Genomic DNA, 17,870 nt, shown 5'->3' on the forward strand with positions numbered 1-17,870 from the left:
ATTACAGGGGGATGGAGGCCAACGGTCATAAAAAGGTGATCTCAGTAGAGGGGGGGGGGGGGTGCTCTTATCTGCCACTGTCAGGAGTAATACAGACTTCAAACTCATTCCTCAGGCTTAACTTCTCAGAAACATCCTGCGTTTAATGGTCATTAAATGACAGCAGCTTTTAAAAGATGAGGGCCATAACAGAGTGATAGGAGCTAAACCTGTGACTGCCTTGTAAAGGGCAATTTCAGCAACCGTTAAATACACACATGAAAAGCAAAGGGAATAGTTTTACCTGGTAAAGGACTTGCAAAGTAACACACATGCTCTTGCTATTCCCCCCCCCTCCCCATGCGGGGGGTGACCATGTTTCTCACAGGTTTTGCAGACTTCTATGCACTTTGCATTAATACTTAAAAACTGTAGGGGAAAAATGTAAAAGTGGAACTTGCAGAAGAGTTCAACTCAGACATTTTTTAAAGCCGGGTGGCAGCCCCTGTATTGTGACCCAATTCTTCAGTAACCACCCAAAAACAGCCGGAAGTGGTGGGTGGTGCACCCGGCTAAAAGGAGCAGAGGAGAACACTAACCGTGTTTGCCCAAAACGCCCACATTTTATTACAAAACTAGTTAAAAAAAACACTGGTGGGGTTGTAAGAAACTTGCATTTTTCTGGCTTCAATGGTGTATGTAGGGGGTGAATTTATCATACCCTGCCGAAAACCTGGGTATTTTCAAATGCTTCAAATTTTGTGAGCCAGGGTTAAAGAAAGTTTTTACTATATAACTTTTTTTCCTTTTTTGGTGTTTTTTACTCTTTTTTTAAAAGAGGTTCAGCAAGGGGAGAGCAAACAAACAGCAGATTTTGCATTTTAGGTAATTGCTCTGCTTTAATTTAAAAATATTCCACAATGTCCACAAAGATGCTTCCCATCTGTGCAAGAAAGCTGAGCTGCTGGGGGGACTTAGAAGGTCCATCTACTTACTACAGGTGGCTTGCAGAAAACTACAGGGAACAGATACAAACCCAGTCACCCTGTACAAGGAGAGAGAGAGCAGAACCGAATGGTCTCCATCACAGAAAATTGCTGTAGATTGGTAAATTGAATGCTGGATTGTAGCACAGATCTAAAAGAAATTTATAAAAAAGCTCAAAGATATTATTAAATAACGCAGACAAGGAATACTCTCCAATCTGCGTGCCTTTCAGATGTCAGAGCTATTTACGCTATTTGGGCACTCTGCACTAGCTGACAACAAGTAACACATGGAGCAGTACAAGTTAATCTTATAGTGGGACTAAACCTAAAATTAAAAAAATTGCGAGCAGCAGGGACTTTATTGCAGAATGAACATTCAGTGTCTCTTCTGCAGTAAAACAAACTTACTTGCATGTTCTCAATTATCTCCATAAAGTACGCCGAGCTGAGCAGGAGAAGCTGTGTACAATCTCAGTATGGCCATACACTGGGCTCGGGTGCATGCATGGGAGTTCCGTCATTCCATCCTGGCCAATCAAGGTCTTGAACCCAGAAGAAGATCAGGTGGAGATGCCAGTGCCAGCAAATGAGCAGTAATAATGTTATATTGATATTATTTATTAATTGTAAACCAGCAGGTGAGATTAAGACACATCCCCTATCCTGGTTCTGGAAAATCCAAAGTTGTTTGGATGGGTTGCAGGTAGACATCATGTTATGTAATAAACGATTATTAAAGAATGTGAATATAACAATAAAGCCAAAAGTTAGTGAACACCTATCACAAACCTACATGACCCAATTGGATATCCTATTCCTAAACCATTGTGGTCATAACAGCGTCAATTCTTCATTCAGCCAAAAGGGAATTTGTGATATCAGAAACTGATGTTGAAGGAGAAACCTTGGCTCACAATTGGGGTTCCAATGAACCCCAAAGGTATTAAGTAGTGTTAGGGTCAGGACGCTGAGAAAGGCACTCCTGCTCCTCCACCGGGCTTTGCGCCCACATACTGTATTTTAGCCATACTGTGTAATAACAAAATTTACAGTAACCATGCTTTGCCCATGCAGGGCAAAGTTACAGGATTACCTAAATAATTTCCCCCAAAATCCATAGCTTATACAGAGCCATCCAGGGTCTTGGTGGCTAAACAGGGTAGTTAGAAATAGAATTGAAAGTTTAGGAGGCTGGTGGGGCCTCTGCATGGGCGTTGTGAGGAAGAGCTTACCTTCAGGCGGGTCCTTATTCTGATTATTCCACACGACCAGTAGTTTGGATAGACTGGGGACTTTTGACACCTCAGTAATTACCCGGAAAAGGCTCTCAATGCGATCGTACGTCAGCACCACGGCAGTAAAGCCCTGAGACTGGGGTGGGATCAACGGCAAAAAGAGAGGGTTGTTCACGCTGCTCCATTTCTATAAAACGAAATAAAAATAATAAATACTGGAAATAATAAAAACAGAAAGTACAGGGTACAAAACAAACGTTAGAAATCAGAGTACAAGAATCTGGTTTTATTTCTCTTTGGAATTTCATTGAACAACAAACAAGCCCTCCTCTCACACCCATCAACTTATAAATATGGCAACACAGTAAAGAGATAGATTTCAGGTAAGTCCATTGGATGTATAATATTTTTTATAAGGATTTTTTTCCTTTCATAAACTGATAAATACTAAAAAAATATATCCAGATGTAAATTGAAGTGTAAAGATGTGGTTGATAGCTTTTGAGATATAGGGGAACCAAAGGAAGTTTTGAGTATTCACCATGAAATTGGAAACTGGACGTGTTGATATGGATGTTCCTCAGTTCCACTACAGTTCTCTTCAACTAAGCATGGGCGGAAAGATTGGGGTTATGGACGGAGAGGCTGTTGCCCCTGATTTTATTTTCCCAGGGGGAGGCAGCATGGAATATACGAGGTCTGTCTATTACATAATGAGACTGATATATTAACTTCCATTTATTTATTTATATGACAATTCTAATGTTTGTCCCCTTCAATATTCTCTCCATTTACAATGAAGCACCAATGTCGTCTTGTTTTGCACTGGTGGAAGGTGTGGAGCAGATCAGTTTCTGATATCAGATGTTTTTTTCTTTACTGCATCCATTGACACAAAGCGAAATCCTTTAATCACTGATTTCAATTTAGGAAAAAGCAAAAAAAAAAAAGTCCCAAGGTGCCAAATTTGGTGAATATGGAGGATTTTCCAGCGTAGTAATGTGTTTGTCGGTCAACTAAGGTGCTGTGTGAGAAGGAGCATTGTCCTGATGAAGAATTAAACCATTTTCCCACATTTCTGCCGTCTTTTCCTGACCCAGCTTTATCAGAATTTCTTTATAATTAATGTTGGGTCACTTCTAGAACCTATTCTGCCAAAATGACGCCTCTCATGTCACCAAACACGATGAACATGGGTTTGAATTTGGACTTTTTTGATACTTGGTGATGAAGTTGTTTTCAGTGACTGTGGTTTTGTTTCAGGATCATACTAAAAGATCCGGGTTTCAGTGTTTAATGTACAGCGCTGCGTAATATGTTGGCGCTATATAAATCCTGTTTAATAATAATAATAATCCGGGTTTCAGTGATGACTTTTTTGTTTGGCTCCATCTCAATTTACTGCAGAATGTTTCCTTGCGGCACTATTTTTTGCTCTGGTGTGAAAATTTACTAAAAATGTCAAATTGATTAGTTGCTCAACTTTTGTACTTCTCATGATTTCAGCATGAGGGGAAACATAACAGCATTAAAGGGTGACTGACAACAAACTAAACGGCAGAGAATGCCAGCAGTTGTGGTGGATGTTTGGAGAAGTTTTTACATTCATGGCTCATATTCATCTCACTGCTTTGTTTAGGAGAAAGAAACACAGTCTTGTTATTTCATACAGCGACTTCATGTATTGCGGTGTCTTTATGAACAATCCAGAAATATGAAAAAAGCTATATTTTGCCCATGTGTCGTATGTGACAATGACAATACTGTTCTAACATACAGGGCAGCTCATTGCAGTCAATGAGAGCATCCACACTTTCCACAGTCACTGGAAATTGCTCTCTTTAGTCCCGTGTCTCCGAAGCTGGAGCGAATTCCTCAGTAAAAGGAAACCCGGCGCAGTGTAGCAAAGACAAGACGCTGACACAAAGTGGGCATGCATGAGCAAAAGGTAAATAAAGGCGCCCACGATACAGACAGATTAAATGACTCAAACAAAACGACACTTGTGCTTTTGCAAAGGAAAAAATAGCCAAGGAATCCATTAAAGATTTTTTTTTTTGGGGGGGGGGGCGAATAAGTAAAAGTACTTCTCCAAGATTGATTTTTACAGAGTTTACAGGATTTGAATTTTAATTAGGCAGACCAAAAACTGTAAAGCCTTCGTTCCTAGAGGCTGCCAATGAGATGGAACCCAGAGGGGTTGGCAAGCGAGGGCATACACAGTCTGTTCCGAATACAGCGCCAACATGGATCATGCAGACAAGGGAGGGGGTTATCGGGGGGAATGGCCACCATTGGACAAGAATCAATAAACACATAGGTATGTTGACTTTATAAAGAAAAAAAAACAGAAGTGCTTGCAAATTAATGACTATATTAGAAACGAGTCACAAAAGCAGATTCTTCACAATGCTATATAGCCTGAGGGGGTGAATATAGAGTCCTGTAACCTCTGACTGTAGGTAAAAATTCAACGTTGTTCTTGGTGGTGGCTGAATATGAGGACAATTCTGATTTTGGTCCAAAAAGATTTGCTCTTTGCCAAATGGATAAATAAATGGCTTATTCATACTTCATAATAATTAAAAGGATGAGTACGTTTGCGTCTACAACAAAACAATATCCGTGTTCTCCCTAAGCACTTTTATCTGGGGGCACCACCCAGCACTTTTCTGTAACTACCCGGCGGTACTTGAGTGATTACTGAAGAGTACACAATACAAGGACCATCACCTGCCTACAGCTTCTTCCCACCAAGCTTAAAACATTTCTAGGATATATACTGATATGATTAAACCTCGGCCTATGATTAAAAAATTTAGCACAGATATAGCTGCAAAGCTCAGCCCGGGTTGGATGGATGTTCCTCTACTGGTGTTAGAAGCAGGTGGAGCTGAGCTGCTGAGTTCCTCCTGGGAAGCAGTTGCTTGCAGGGGCAAATCAGCTGCTAGGAGGGGAAATTGAGAAGCTGGAAGGAGGCGCAGTGCAAGTTGAGTCTTTAAGTCCCTGCCATGGAGAAAAAGTGGAACTAAACTGCACTGGTCACTGTTTTCTTTTCCCAATGACAGCAGGCAGCGTGAACAAAGGCATACCTAAAATCTTTCCGCCTTTAAGTCAGACGCCGAACAAATTGTACAAAATGAGGACAGATTTTTTTTTTTTTTTTTGCAGCCAATAGGTGAACATCTTCCATTCGTTCCCCATACACAAGGCCTCCATTGTCCACTTGAACTGATACATATTCACAAGCATGGCTGATCATATGGAAGCAGTCAGGAGTCCCTGCCACTACCAATTACCCCGCTGTGGAACACGGTATAAACAAACCAGACTTCTGAGCAACAAAGTTTATGATGTGACCCAGGCCAGCCGCTTACAACACGTGAACTTTGCCAAAGAAACTTCTTTTGGGGGGGCAAACCTAGGCCATCAGTCAATATTTTAGTATTACAAAAAAGATGCTTATGGGTACAACTGTATCAGTTACACATAATTATAGGAAACCAAAGTTGTGTATTGGCTGTAGTGCCATGGAATAAGGAACAGTGATAAAATGTACAATACAAGATGGACATAATTTAGCAGAAATGTGAACCTTTCCATTCTTTATCATCCATACCATCAGCTGTTTTACATGCACTTCTTGTTTTGGTCAAACTGTCCAGCCAAAGCAGTCTGAACAAAGCTAGATATGCAAATTTAGTGATCTCCCTAGAATTTTTTTAAGCTGGGTGACAAGAAGCTGTTGTGACCCAACTTTTCAACCAGATGGTTAGTGAAATGTGCGGGGTGGTGCACCCGTCTAAAAGAGGCTGGAAAGAATACTGAAATTTAGACTTTTGCAAAAGTGAGTAGTTAAGCCAACCTCCCTGTCTCAAGTAAGAAAGTGATATGACTGCCAATGGAAGGGCCAAAGGTGGGATTAGCTAGTAGGCTATATGATTGGCAACCTGGCTTGAAGGGGAAAACAGCTAGATCTCAGAAGACAGGTTTAAGCAGAGTTTTTGTATTTATGTATCAATTTCTAGAACTAGCATGGCTGATTTATGCAAAAGCAGAACACAACATATTCGTGCCAGTACTCAACCTGTTTTAATGCAGAAATTACAAATGTAGATTTCAGCGCCACCCAACCAGACAACCCAGTCAAAGGAGGTGGGTCCATGACAGCCTGGGTGCACAGGAAGTGAACTGCATAATGTTGGGGGTCATGTGATTCAACCCAGAATAGGATAATGGATCATGAAGCATTAGGTTGTGGGGGAAAGTGTTGGAAAAGAGAGCTTATATTACACCAAATCCACATGACTGGCACAGGCTAGGGGGACCCATAAAAGTGGTTTTATTATCACAGGAAGAAACGTTTATGCGAAACTGGATTTGAGTTCTCATATTCTGTTTTGTCAATACCCTCCCACAGACTTCAACCATCTTCAATCTGTAGACTAAGATTCTCTGTCATGAACACCCTCGTCATGGCCAATACCTGCACTCTCTTTTTAAAATTCATACAATCTGTGGGTGTTTAAATATGTGAGAATGTACTGTCACTGACAATTTCTGGTCTCCATAGGGAACCAAGGAACCGAATTTCTCAACCAAGAGATCTAGGGTCACCTATGACATGGTGATCATATGAGGTTTATTGGTAAATAAATCTCTGAGCTTCTGCCTTCATTGTGCAAAGTGTAAGAAAATGAACACTTTAGGGAAGAAAAAACAGTGTTTAAATATTTTTTTTTTTTTTAAGACCTTATTATTTGCTAAACTGTGCATTAAAAAAAAAAAAAACAAGTAACAAGGCACCGAATATCAAAATGAGCAAATTAGTCGGCGTTGTTGTCAAGTTAACAGATGCATATGGATGCTGATTTTGATTGACATCTGGTCTTGGAGTCTGGGCATTGTTGACCTTTATTTGGGAAAGGGTTAAAGGTAAAGCAATCAACAAATTGTCAAATTCTGCGGAGCTGGGTCTGCTTACCAAATTAGTGCTGTGCACCCCTACCACATTCTGTTTGCTGTATCAATCAATGGATTCAAAGAACGCTTTAAATCCTGATGGGGGCAAGCAGCTATGGCTAAAATACTCACTGCCACCCCCTCCCTGCTTGCCCTCCTTCCCTACTATCCCCAATCTCCCTTTTATTATTATCGTTTTGTATCATATGTGTTTCTTACTGTTGTTTTTATTGGATGTACAATTTCTTTTATTTTCATATTGTTCTTTCTTATGAGTGTACCGTAGGAATTTACCTTTGGAAATGCAAATAAAAATAGATTTACCCATAAAATACAAACCACCATTTTTAAGCTGTACCCTGAAGCATGCCCAGCATCACTCAACTTTGAAGACTCATGGAGGAATGAGTGCAGGAGGTCATGATCCTGCCCTACAGCCTTGCAGAGAGTGGTGCTAAGGTCATCGTGTCAGTGTTACTTGCACTGCAATGCAAGGAAAAGGCAGGGAAGGAAGAAGAGCCCTAAAGAGTTGCATGACCATAATAAACAACTAAGGGATCAGACGGGATAAGGGGTCTTCGGAGGGAGAGAGCACGAAACCTTGAGTGGGGCTTTAAACAAACACGAGCTGTGATGTAGTTTTTGTAAGCGAACTTCAACAATTCAATCTGCAATGCATCAGCTCACAAATAGTCCACCGCCATGGAACAACTATATAAACTTATCCACAGCTCACGTCTCAGTAACGTGATACAGATCTCCCTAATTAACAGGTGCTGGGGAAATCTCAGTTATCCCAATCCCCATAGATAGAGCAGCTGTCTGCTTTCACCTGCTGACCCAGAGAGGACACCGAGGACACAGCAAAAGTTGGAAGAGAAGCATCAGCGTCCATAAACTGTGGAGGGCAGAAGCCCCAGAGCAGAACCAATGGTGTGTATAAAAACTGTCTGGGGGCCTGCAATTCAAAGCCAGCTGAAAACATGAGAACAGAGGTCTCAGTCCTATTCCGCAGAACCATTAACGCCCTGACAGTCTAAACTGGCCGGTCATTAACTACTTCCACAAGTGACTTGAAAAAGAAACACTTTCAAATGGGCCTTTTAAGGATCAAGTTGTATGGAGAGTCGACCCCCTGCCGCCGCGTCTGCTGTCTGAGACCTCTTGACCTCTGTGGTATCAAAAGGAAAAATTAGGCACCGGGCAACAGCCAATAATTCAGTCGGGTTGGAAGGGACTTGGTCCATGTTCATGACCGGAGGAAAAGGCACACTGCTTTAACTTAAAGAGAGGTTGTCACCTGGCTCATGCAGGGAAAACCAACACAGCGTCTCTGCAAAAGACATCCCCCTATGTTCACAATCGTGGCGCCTTTACAGGGATCCAAGGAGGGTTCAAGTCTACCAATCATGTGACAGGGAAGTAGGTCACATGTTCCCTATTAGATGTCAGCTGCAGAGGAGTAAGTGAAGTATGGAGAAGTAAGGGCGAAAGTAATGGCCTTTTAAAAAGCAATCTCAGCCAGAATGACCCATCATAGAACCGGTCATAAATTTTGTCATCTGTATTCCTATTTGAGAGATTCACCCTATTTGTCCTGGTGTTGTTGAGATGGAAAGGGAGGGAAAAATCTAAAGGTTTAGGTTGTCCCCAAACAGCATTAAAACTTAAATCTTTCCATGTCCCGGTTTCTCTTACTTTGAAGGGCAATCTTACCTTATCTTTGGCCATCGTAACTGAGAAAACTCTGCAATGGGACACAGACAGCAAAAGGAAACCTGATGGGTTTTCACCATTCCCTAATTTATCTGAAATGTTTTGTCTTTAGATTTATTGATTCCTACCAGTGCATTTTTTTTTTCTTGAAGCTTTTTATAGTAAAATCAATGGACATGTGTGTTCAAAATGAACTTTGCATGGAGCAATGTGTTCACGAGTGTCACTGATGTGCTTCCTACAACATTAACATGCATTTTGATGCACTGAATTCCAATGAATCTGCAGCAAGTAAAAAAAAAAAAGGTATGAATCCATTCTGCAGGGATGTCCTTCCTGCTTCTTAGGCCTGTGCAGAAGTGACTTTTCTAGAATGTATAAAAAAAGTGTTGATCTCACCCATGCACGGTGAGGGGTAAGCAGCCAGAAAAAGACAGCCCTGCCCGGGGTCCAGTCTGGAAAGAAGAAGGAAGATGGGGCAGTGCGGGATCTATTAGACTTGAATTGTGAAGGGATCAACGGCTCCACACCTTTTTTTGTTTTGCTGAAAGTTCTGCTTTAATTGCCGATTATTAAATATACTAAACTGGTAGTCAGAAACTCCATTCGCTCGAATAGGAACTGATTGGCACACAATGTTCACAAACCTAAATTTCAGCAGGATTACCCGCCTTTGAAAAGTGCCGATCAGGGTGCTTTTTCTAGGATCTAAAAGCAGCAATCCCCATTTTTTTAATACCTAAAGTGGCAATCTGTAAAACAAAAAATGGAACTTTCACCAACGGGCTGAAAAAAATGGTGGCATTTGCAGAAAAAGTGCCATGTTTCTGACAAACAATCAATACGTCCTTTGATAAGTAAACCCCACAGAGTCCCTTCTGCAATAAAGCCTTTGTGCTGGCAAATTTAGGTTTACCACTAAAGTTCCACTTTATTAGTCATGGCATCCATTATCCATTCCATCATTCACATTGTCCCACCTAGCTTGGACTTAGCCCCTTAGACCTCAAGCATTTTACCCACCAATCTGCACATGGTGTCATGACAGATGAGGAATGCAACTCTTTTTAGCTTCCCCTGGTATTTTTAAGTTTTCATCTTTCCCCTTCTCTTTAAATACCAACCCTCAACCGCCAATGTGGTTTCAATTATGAATTACCAGACCTTAGAAAAAGGAAAAGCCTTGATTTATTCTGTGTTTTGGTCCAATTATGCACAATGTATTTCCACGGCATACTCTGAGAAAGAATGTCAGAATGATTCTCATCCTGCAGTGGTTAAAGGGCAGGAGGGGATCCTGATTAACCCCTCCCTTGCAGGAGACCGAGCTCTGGCGCGATTTCTGGGGCCTGCTTGTGTTCTTCGACAGGCGAGAAATGAAATTAGCCATATAACAAGCAGGCGGTGCTTCGAAGAGGTAAAAGACGGGCTGATCTGTTATCAATTTTTCAGGAGTGATCAGCCAACCCTAGTGAGGTTTGGAAGGCAATGAACGGGCTCTGAAAGGATAGTTCCCATTTGAGGTTCATTGGTATTTTCCAACTCAAACACGTTTTTGGATGGTTAAGAATAAAAGAGTATTGTCAGGAACTGGCAAAACACTGATTGCCATTGAGCCTAGGACGGAGGTGCCGGATCCAAAATTAGAACTTCCAATCAGGGTGAAATGTCATAAAACAAAACGAGAACTCTAATTGCCAGATTACAGACATTTTCTAAGGGGAGCTGTAAATTGATTTCAAGAAGTACAGGAAAAAAAAAAAAAGGAGCGACTAACCCATTGTTGAGGGAGAAGGGATAAGCCAACACCATCTTCAGGGCTTTAAAGTGTTGGGGATATATTGGATGGTCACAGGCATAGGTTAGAAATAAGAATCAAAATCTGCCAAAAAGCTGGAGGAAAATGAAAAGCAACCTTATGGATTTTTTCTCAGTTTGAGATGTTTTTGAGATCATTTAGAATTTACTGAGATGTTTTTGAGATCATTCAGAATTCACTGAGAGGTGTATCTGACCTGCAGTGGGTGTCCTGATGATCTGAAGTGTACCTGCTCAAATTAAAGTGGGGTTTTCACGCCCCATTGATGTTTGGTAGCGCTGGACTGCAGAGATGCTGGATATTGTGAATATACTGTAGGTAGTTCACCTTTAGGTAACTTAACCTGTGATGAAAGTGCAGTGTATTGGGCAGCACAGCGGCTCAGAGGTTAGCACTCTGGCCTTTGCTATGCTAGGTCCCAGGTTCGAATCTCAACCAGGACACTCTCTGCATAGAGTTTGCAGGTTCTCCCCGTGTTTGCGTGGGTTTCCACTGGGTACTCCAGTTTTCTCCCACATCCCAAAAACATGCAGTTAGGTAATTGACCTTAGACGGTGTTAATGACATATGACTATGGTAGGGACATTAGATTGTGCGCTCTTTTGAGGGACAGCTAGTGGCATGACTATGGGCTTTGTACAGAGCTGTATAATATGTCCGCGCTATATAAATACTGTATTATGATAATAAATAAGCGGATTTAGCTATAGGCCTAAACTGCTGCCTCTCTGATCATGAATCATTTGTCAGATGTTCTAATCCTGGGGATGAGATTAGGAGCGCCTACTATGGACGGCCATATTGCTGGGGAAATTTTTTTTAAATGTTCATTCCTTGAACACATGGTTTTCACTTTCTGTGAAGTCAATGCCTGACACTTTTTTCATAAGCTAAATCTCCATCTGTGATGTCACAAGTGAAGTGCCTTAGTACTTGTGCAAGGGATGTGTTCAATGCAAGTGGCCGGTGCTAATTCAACAGGCCTGATTTATTAAAGCTCTCCAGAACAGGGGAAGATACACTTTCATAGATGTAGCGGGGTGATGCAGTAAACGTAGAATGGATCCAGTCCAGGACTGAGAACATTTGCTAGCATAATACTATTAAGGAAGCAATTCCAGGTTTGCTGGATCACTCGGGTTCACTCATGAAAGTGTATCTTCTCCAGTCTTGGAGAGCTTTATTAAATCTGGCTTAATGTTTTGTTGGCCTTGTACTGGGTTGTACTGCACATGGGTAAGGGGTGTAACCTTCTTACAGCCTTGTACTGGGCCTGTGAGCAAGTTTGAGTTATGGCCTCTCCTCCAGCTATTTTACATCCTTCTGTGGTACCCGAGAGAAATGCTCAGGTGGGGTGGCTACAGCTAAGCTCCACGGTACTCTGCAAGGCAAGGTAGCCACAAACAGAGAGGAAAAAGAAGAAGACTGATGATCTTTAAAAGCTGGAAACTTGATGAATGGCAGAACAGGAAAAAAAATAAAGTTGCATTCATGGCACTTATATGGTATACAGTACTTTATTGGGACGTGAACTCGCTTTTTAGAAGGGTTGGAGTTGTAGAATATCCTTGTGGCAATGTGAGTGACACTCCAACAGATTTATATGGGGATGCAAAACCTGCTTGAAGCATACAAACCCCCATTGATTCGTGCTTCTAAATTTGGTCAGAATTGCAGGGTGACCCACATAGCAAGAGCAAACTCAGATCAATGAATTTAGTAAGAATGCATACCGGTTCAGAAGGAGAGAGGGGGGAGAACAATCAGGGCGGATGGCATTACAGATATTCTCCAACTGCAAAGAAGGCTGCATTAATATTATATATACCCTAAACGCTAGATAGGAATGTATCGTATTTGTATCTTTTTGGTCTTTTTAATATACATTAATATACGATTCTGCCACAAATCTATTTTGTCTTGTTGCATTTGTAAACTCTGCACTGCTACCTGATATCAGTCTTCTTTGGGACATTTTATATATATATATATATATATATATATATATATATATATTAATAATAAGAACGGCTGTTATAGACACAGACTTTATTATCCATATGGAAAGAAGCGCAGAGATATATCCTACCACAGAGGGAGGGTCATTCCAGTCTTCATAGGACCTTGAAGCATATGGATAGATCCGGTCATTAATGATTTGCAGTGTGGTCAAGGCGATGGTCTTCATTGATCTAAAATATCCTTCCCAGAACCAGCGAGCCTGAGAACAAAGAAAAGGGATTTTATTAGAATATCCAAGCAAACTGTAAGATATTAGAGGGAACTTTGTAAATAGTAATAACTGTTACAATGTCACCATATTTATTATGTATTTGATAACAGGATATGTAGGTTATAAATACCTCCATTTAGCAGTAATGCTGGCGCTGTGGACCTAACATGGTTTTATGCTCAATACGTGGCCTCTGCATAGCAGAAATGGTGGCTCAGAGGTTAGCATTCTGGCCTTTGCAGCGCTGGGTCCCAGGTTTGAATTTCAGCCAGGACACCATCTGCATGGAGTTCGGAGGTTCTCCCCGTGTTTGCCTGGGTTTCCAGGTTTCCTCCCACATTTCAAAAACATGCAGTTAGGTTATTTGGCTTCCCCCAAAATTGACATCAGACCTTGCAATAATGACATATAACTATGGTAGGGTCATTCAATTGTGAGCTCCTTTGAGGGACAGTTAGTGACATGACTATGGATTTTGTACAGTGCTGTGTAAAATGTAGTGCTACATAAACCCTGTATAATAATATTAGAGCTGTAAAAATGTAAATGATTGCCCATAGCTAGGGAAGACCAATAAAGCCATGTAGTGCCTACAGTTATCAGGCCCTGTTTGTAGACCAATTTACCAATAATAAAAGTTCATTAAAATCCAAAACTTTTCTAAATGCAAAAAGAGTAGAGGGTTATTATTTTATTTTACCGCTGCTACATGGATTCAACCTCTTCACTGGAAATATGGGATCCAAGCATGGGATGGAAGAAGAAAAGGTGAAGGTAAATATTTCATTGAAAAAAGGGGACACAGGCTTCAGTGACGAATGCCTAAGAGAGAATTTGACCAGAAGAAGTATTCCATTTCATAGTGGCCTAAAGCCAACTTTTCCTAGTTCTGGATACAGCAATGGAAAATCCAAAATATAGTTCAGTGTTGAACCCATAATTTTTTTAAAGCTGGGTGGGAAGAAGTTTTAGTTGGGTGGCAGCCCCTGTATTGTGGGCCTAACTTTTCCGTAACCACTCAAAAACAGCCGAGTGGTTACTGAAAAGTGCCGGGTGGTCCGTCCAGCTAAAAGGTGCTGGGGAGAACACTGACCCCCTTTGCAGAATTATTTTACTGAAAGCTGCACATTTAGAAAGACTGAACTTGGAATGACATTTTCATGTTGAAGCTTATGTGATATTTTAGTGATTGGGTTTACATGTAGTTTAAACAAATGATAATCTAAAAATTCCATTGTTTATGGAGTCGTATTTTCCTGCACAGCTCACCTAAGGCCCCATCATTCTGCCCATGTTATAGGGGAGGGTCACAGAGGTTGCAAGACTGACACATCCAAAGACCGTACATGACATCATGTTCTGAGATCTCTCCTATCAATACTCTGCAACCGCAGAGTAAAAAAAAAAAAGGGGGGGGGGATGTTTGTCTTTTGGATCAGAGGCTTTGAATGCTACCCTGTAACCGGAGTTCCAAAAATCATCCTTCCTTTCCCAGAATTCCTCCACTCGAAATCCCAGTTTGCCAAGAATTATACCTTGAGGGATGCTGACCTCATGCTTAAAGCCTCTTGAGTTACAAAGTTTCAAGGAGGGGGGGGGGCCTCTGACGGGCCAACTATCAAATAAAGTGGTTTTAATTTACAGCCTCCAGGGTTTACCAATGGGCCTGTGGAAATTGCATGTGATGGAGAGAGGAGGCTAAAGGGGTGGAGGGGGCTTCGTGGTATACTGGCAGAAATCAAGCTTGCTGCTACGACTCGGATCCGTGTATCCAGATATGTTTAGTCTGAAAACATGAAGTGAAGTGATGGCTAACCTGATACAAAGCCTATTAGAGCCACAAAAAATCTAAATAAAGAAGCGGTTGTATGCGACAAGGGAACGTTCATACCCAATGCTCATCTAACACAAATCTACACAAACGGTGACCACCCTCATTTTACTGCTGCAAATATATATTTATCACTCCATGACGGTGGTGAAAGAATACCAGATCCTTTAGAAAGTGATTGGAGTTAATGTTTCAAACACAATTACTTTTACTATTAATACACAGTATTTATATAGTGCCGACATATTACACAGCGCTGTACAAAGTCCATAGTCATGTCACTAGCTGTCCCTCAAAGGAGCTTACAATCTAATGTCCCTACCATAGTCATTTGTCATTAATACAGTCTAAGGTCAGTTTGGGGGGAAGCCAAATAACCTAACTGCATGTTTTTGGAATGGGGGTCCTCATCCTGGTTTCGCCATCTTTCTCTGTCTTCTTTCTTCTTCCGACAACGTCACACAATCCTGCACTGCAATGGCGTGAGATCAGGTGACGTAGCTTGCTCTAATTGGTCCAACTGCGCATGCATTTTTTCCCCATTACAAGAAAAAAGCCCCTACTGCGCATGCCTGAGTTTGGGCATGTGCAGAAGGAACAGCCAGAAGCCTCCTGGGATGCGCGACGTAGGTATCCTGCGAGGCTTTGAGCTCCCATTCTTTCCTCATCATCCTATTCAACTTGCTCCTACTTTTTCTCAAACATGCCCACCTGTCTTCTTGTAACCCTAACTATTTACCCACCATCCCCTCACCTCTTAGATTGCAAGCTCTTAGGGGCAGGGTCCTCTCCTCCCCCTGTATCAGTGTCTGTCATTTGCAACCCCTATATAGTGTACAGCGCTGCCTAATATGTAGGCGCTATATAATTACTGTTTAATAATAAACAAGAAAAACAAAGAAAAGCAATGTTTTGAAGTTTAATGAAAACTGGGCCTCCCTGCATGGGGTTTCAGTCCAGTCCACAATAGAAAGTTAAGAACTCACTGGATCAGTATGTATTTTTGCAGCCCTTGCAGGAATTTTCAATGAGACGAAACTCTAACAAGTGTGCACATGATGCATGAGTACCTAAACACAATCATTTACCCCTGAAAGAACATGGTAAATAATATAAGTAACAATTAAAGGTCTATGGTTGGGTATATAGCCAGCATAAACCAGACAGAGGAAAAAACAAGATCTGTTTGTTTATCGCCAAGAAAAGGCATCGGCACAAGGATTGTGCAGTTTACAGGCCCATAAACATAGTGGGAGAAGTACAATAAGGAAAGGACGTGGTGTAGGGATTCTTAATGGCATGTTGAGCAAAGCACAAGAAATGCTTGTAAAGCCTCTGAAATTCACTCCCAAGGGAACGTTTCACTTAAAGGCAGGAGGAAAGAAGAAGATATGGCGGGATCGGTGATAAAGATTAATAGCCTGTTAAGGGGCCATCTGTCTGTCTTAGCCCTGAGATGGGTGGTGTTGAAAGGTTCCGCTCACTAACAGACGAGGAATTCTAGAAAAGAATACATCAGTTACAGTAAATCTTTGATTTTTTTTTAGATGTATTGGATTAAAGTCCAGTGTTCTCTAAAGACTTTTTTTGCAGCTGAGTGGGGCGAAGTTGTAGCCGAGTGGTCAAAAAGTGGACCTTTCTTTGTGCTATAGATATCCAGTAACCCCTATAAATCAGTCAGCTTTCTACCAATTCACCCAATTTGTTTCTGAACTTCTAATGCCCACTCCCTTAATATAACCAAATTTAATCATCTTTGTATTATACCCGAACTTTCCAGTGCCCCTGAATTGTGACCCAACTCTTCCAAAAACAGCCGAGCGGTTACTGTGTCGGCGGTGAACACGGGGGGAGAACACTGAAGTCATAAGAAGAATCTGCAAGGGGGTGCTCAAATAGGTGCAAACAAGTCAGACTTGACCATATGATAAAACAAGGCACGACAGGTTACCTTTAGTTAACATGAAAAATATTCAGTAGATCCACACAGAGGCAGATAAAGTTGTATAAACATTTTGACGTCCTGAAAAACCTTATGAGGAATGGGTGTCACCCTACAGGGAGGTAGGAGAGGGAGACAAACTCAAAAAGTGAAGTTTTGGCAAGCTATATGAAACATCTAGGACGGATAGATGTGCCTAAGGCTATGTACACACGTCAGAATATTCTCATCCAATAATCGTTATGGGCTATCGGACGAGAATCTGACGTGTGTACAGCAGCTGTCCTGCGGATTCACACATGAATGCAAGTGAAGGAAAGAGCGTGTTGGAGGTTGCGCTTGCTCGTTCTCCCCTCTCCATAGAGCAGACCAGCGCTGTATGTACGGCGCTTGTTCATGCATCTTTCTGTTTTTGGAAAGGATTGTGAAAGATTCTTTCCAACGACAGTCTAACATGTGTACATAGCCTAAGCTTTACCACTACTGCTGACGGTGGCATTACTCTGCAGCTCACAGTTCTGCTTGCTGGAGGGGAAGATGTTCACGTCGTTCAGGGGTGCATGAATCTCCCTGTTTTAGATTTATTCATTCTGTGCAGCTGTATTGTATGGAAATATAGTTTTGGCAATTGCTGTGCTCCTCTACCAAGACAGCCATCTCTACTCAGAGACAGAACAAAACATGGTGAGTCAGTAAAGCAGAAAAGATCAATAGCAGGGACCCTGAAGTTAATACTAGGAATAATTCCTTTGACCTCTGCTCACTGTTTTTGGGCACATACTTCACAGTTTAGGTCTTTAGGGGTCTACTACTTCTATTTTACTATGTGATGGACTATATAGTCCATATGAACTGATTGTGACATGCATCTGAATAGCCTTTGCACTACTGGAGCAAGCCAAGCCTAATCCTTCAGGCCAGTCACCCACATTTAGGTTCTGTGGATTTCTAAGCATTATGAAATTTATAAAGGCAGCTAGATTCTTGTCCAGTTCTTGCACTTATCACACCAAATACATAGTTAGAGTAACCCCTGTTAACAAATAATGGGAGTGGGGCAGAACTTATCCTTCTGATTTCCTCCTGTTATACACTGTTTAAGGTTTAGGTATGTGCAGGTCATACAGGTGCATTTTACTTCTGCCCTTATAGAAAGCATACACT

At 41.5% G+C, this 17,870-nt stretch overlaps 1 protein-coding gene across 2 annotated transcripts in view; it reads right to left on the reverse strand.

Annotated features, from left to right (window-relative positions):
* Positions 1-17,870, reverse strand: part of EXT2 (exostosin glycosyltransferase 2) — a 56,504-nt gene that overhangs the window by 23,151 nt on the left and 15,483 nt on the right. For both annotated transcript variants that reach the window (XM_072422170.1, XM_072422171.1), the window contains exons 8-9: positions 12,790-12,921; positions 2,201-2,390 (exon numbers count right to left, since the gene is read on the reverse strand). In XM_072422170.1, coding sequence (XP_072278271.1) covers positions 2,201-2,390; positions 12,790-12,921 — 322 coding nt within the window. The remainder of the gene's footprint in view (positions 1-2,200; positions 2,391-12,789; positions 12,922-17,870) is intronic.

The sequence above is a fragment of the Pyxicephalus adspersus genome, chromosome 9 (genome assembly GCF_032062135.1).
Source record: "Pyxicephalus adspersus chromosome 9, UCB_Pads_2.0, whole genome shotgun sequence".
NCBI classification, from domain to species: Eukaryota; Metazoa; Chordata; class Amphibia; order Anura; family Pyxicephalidae; genus Pyxicephalus; species Pyxicephalus adspersus.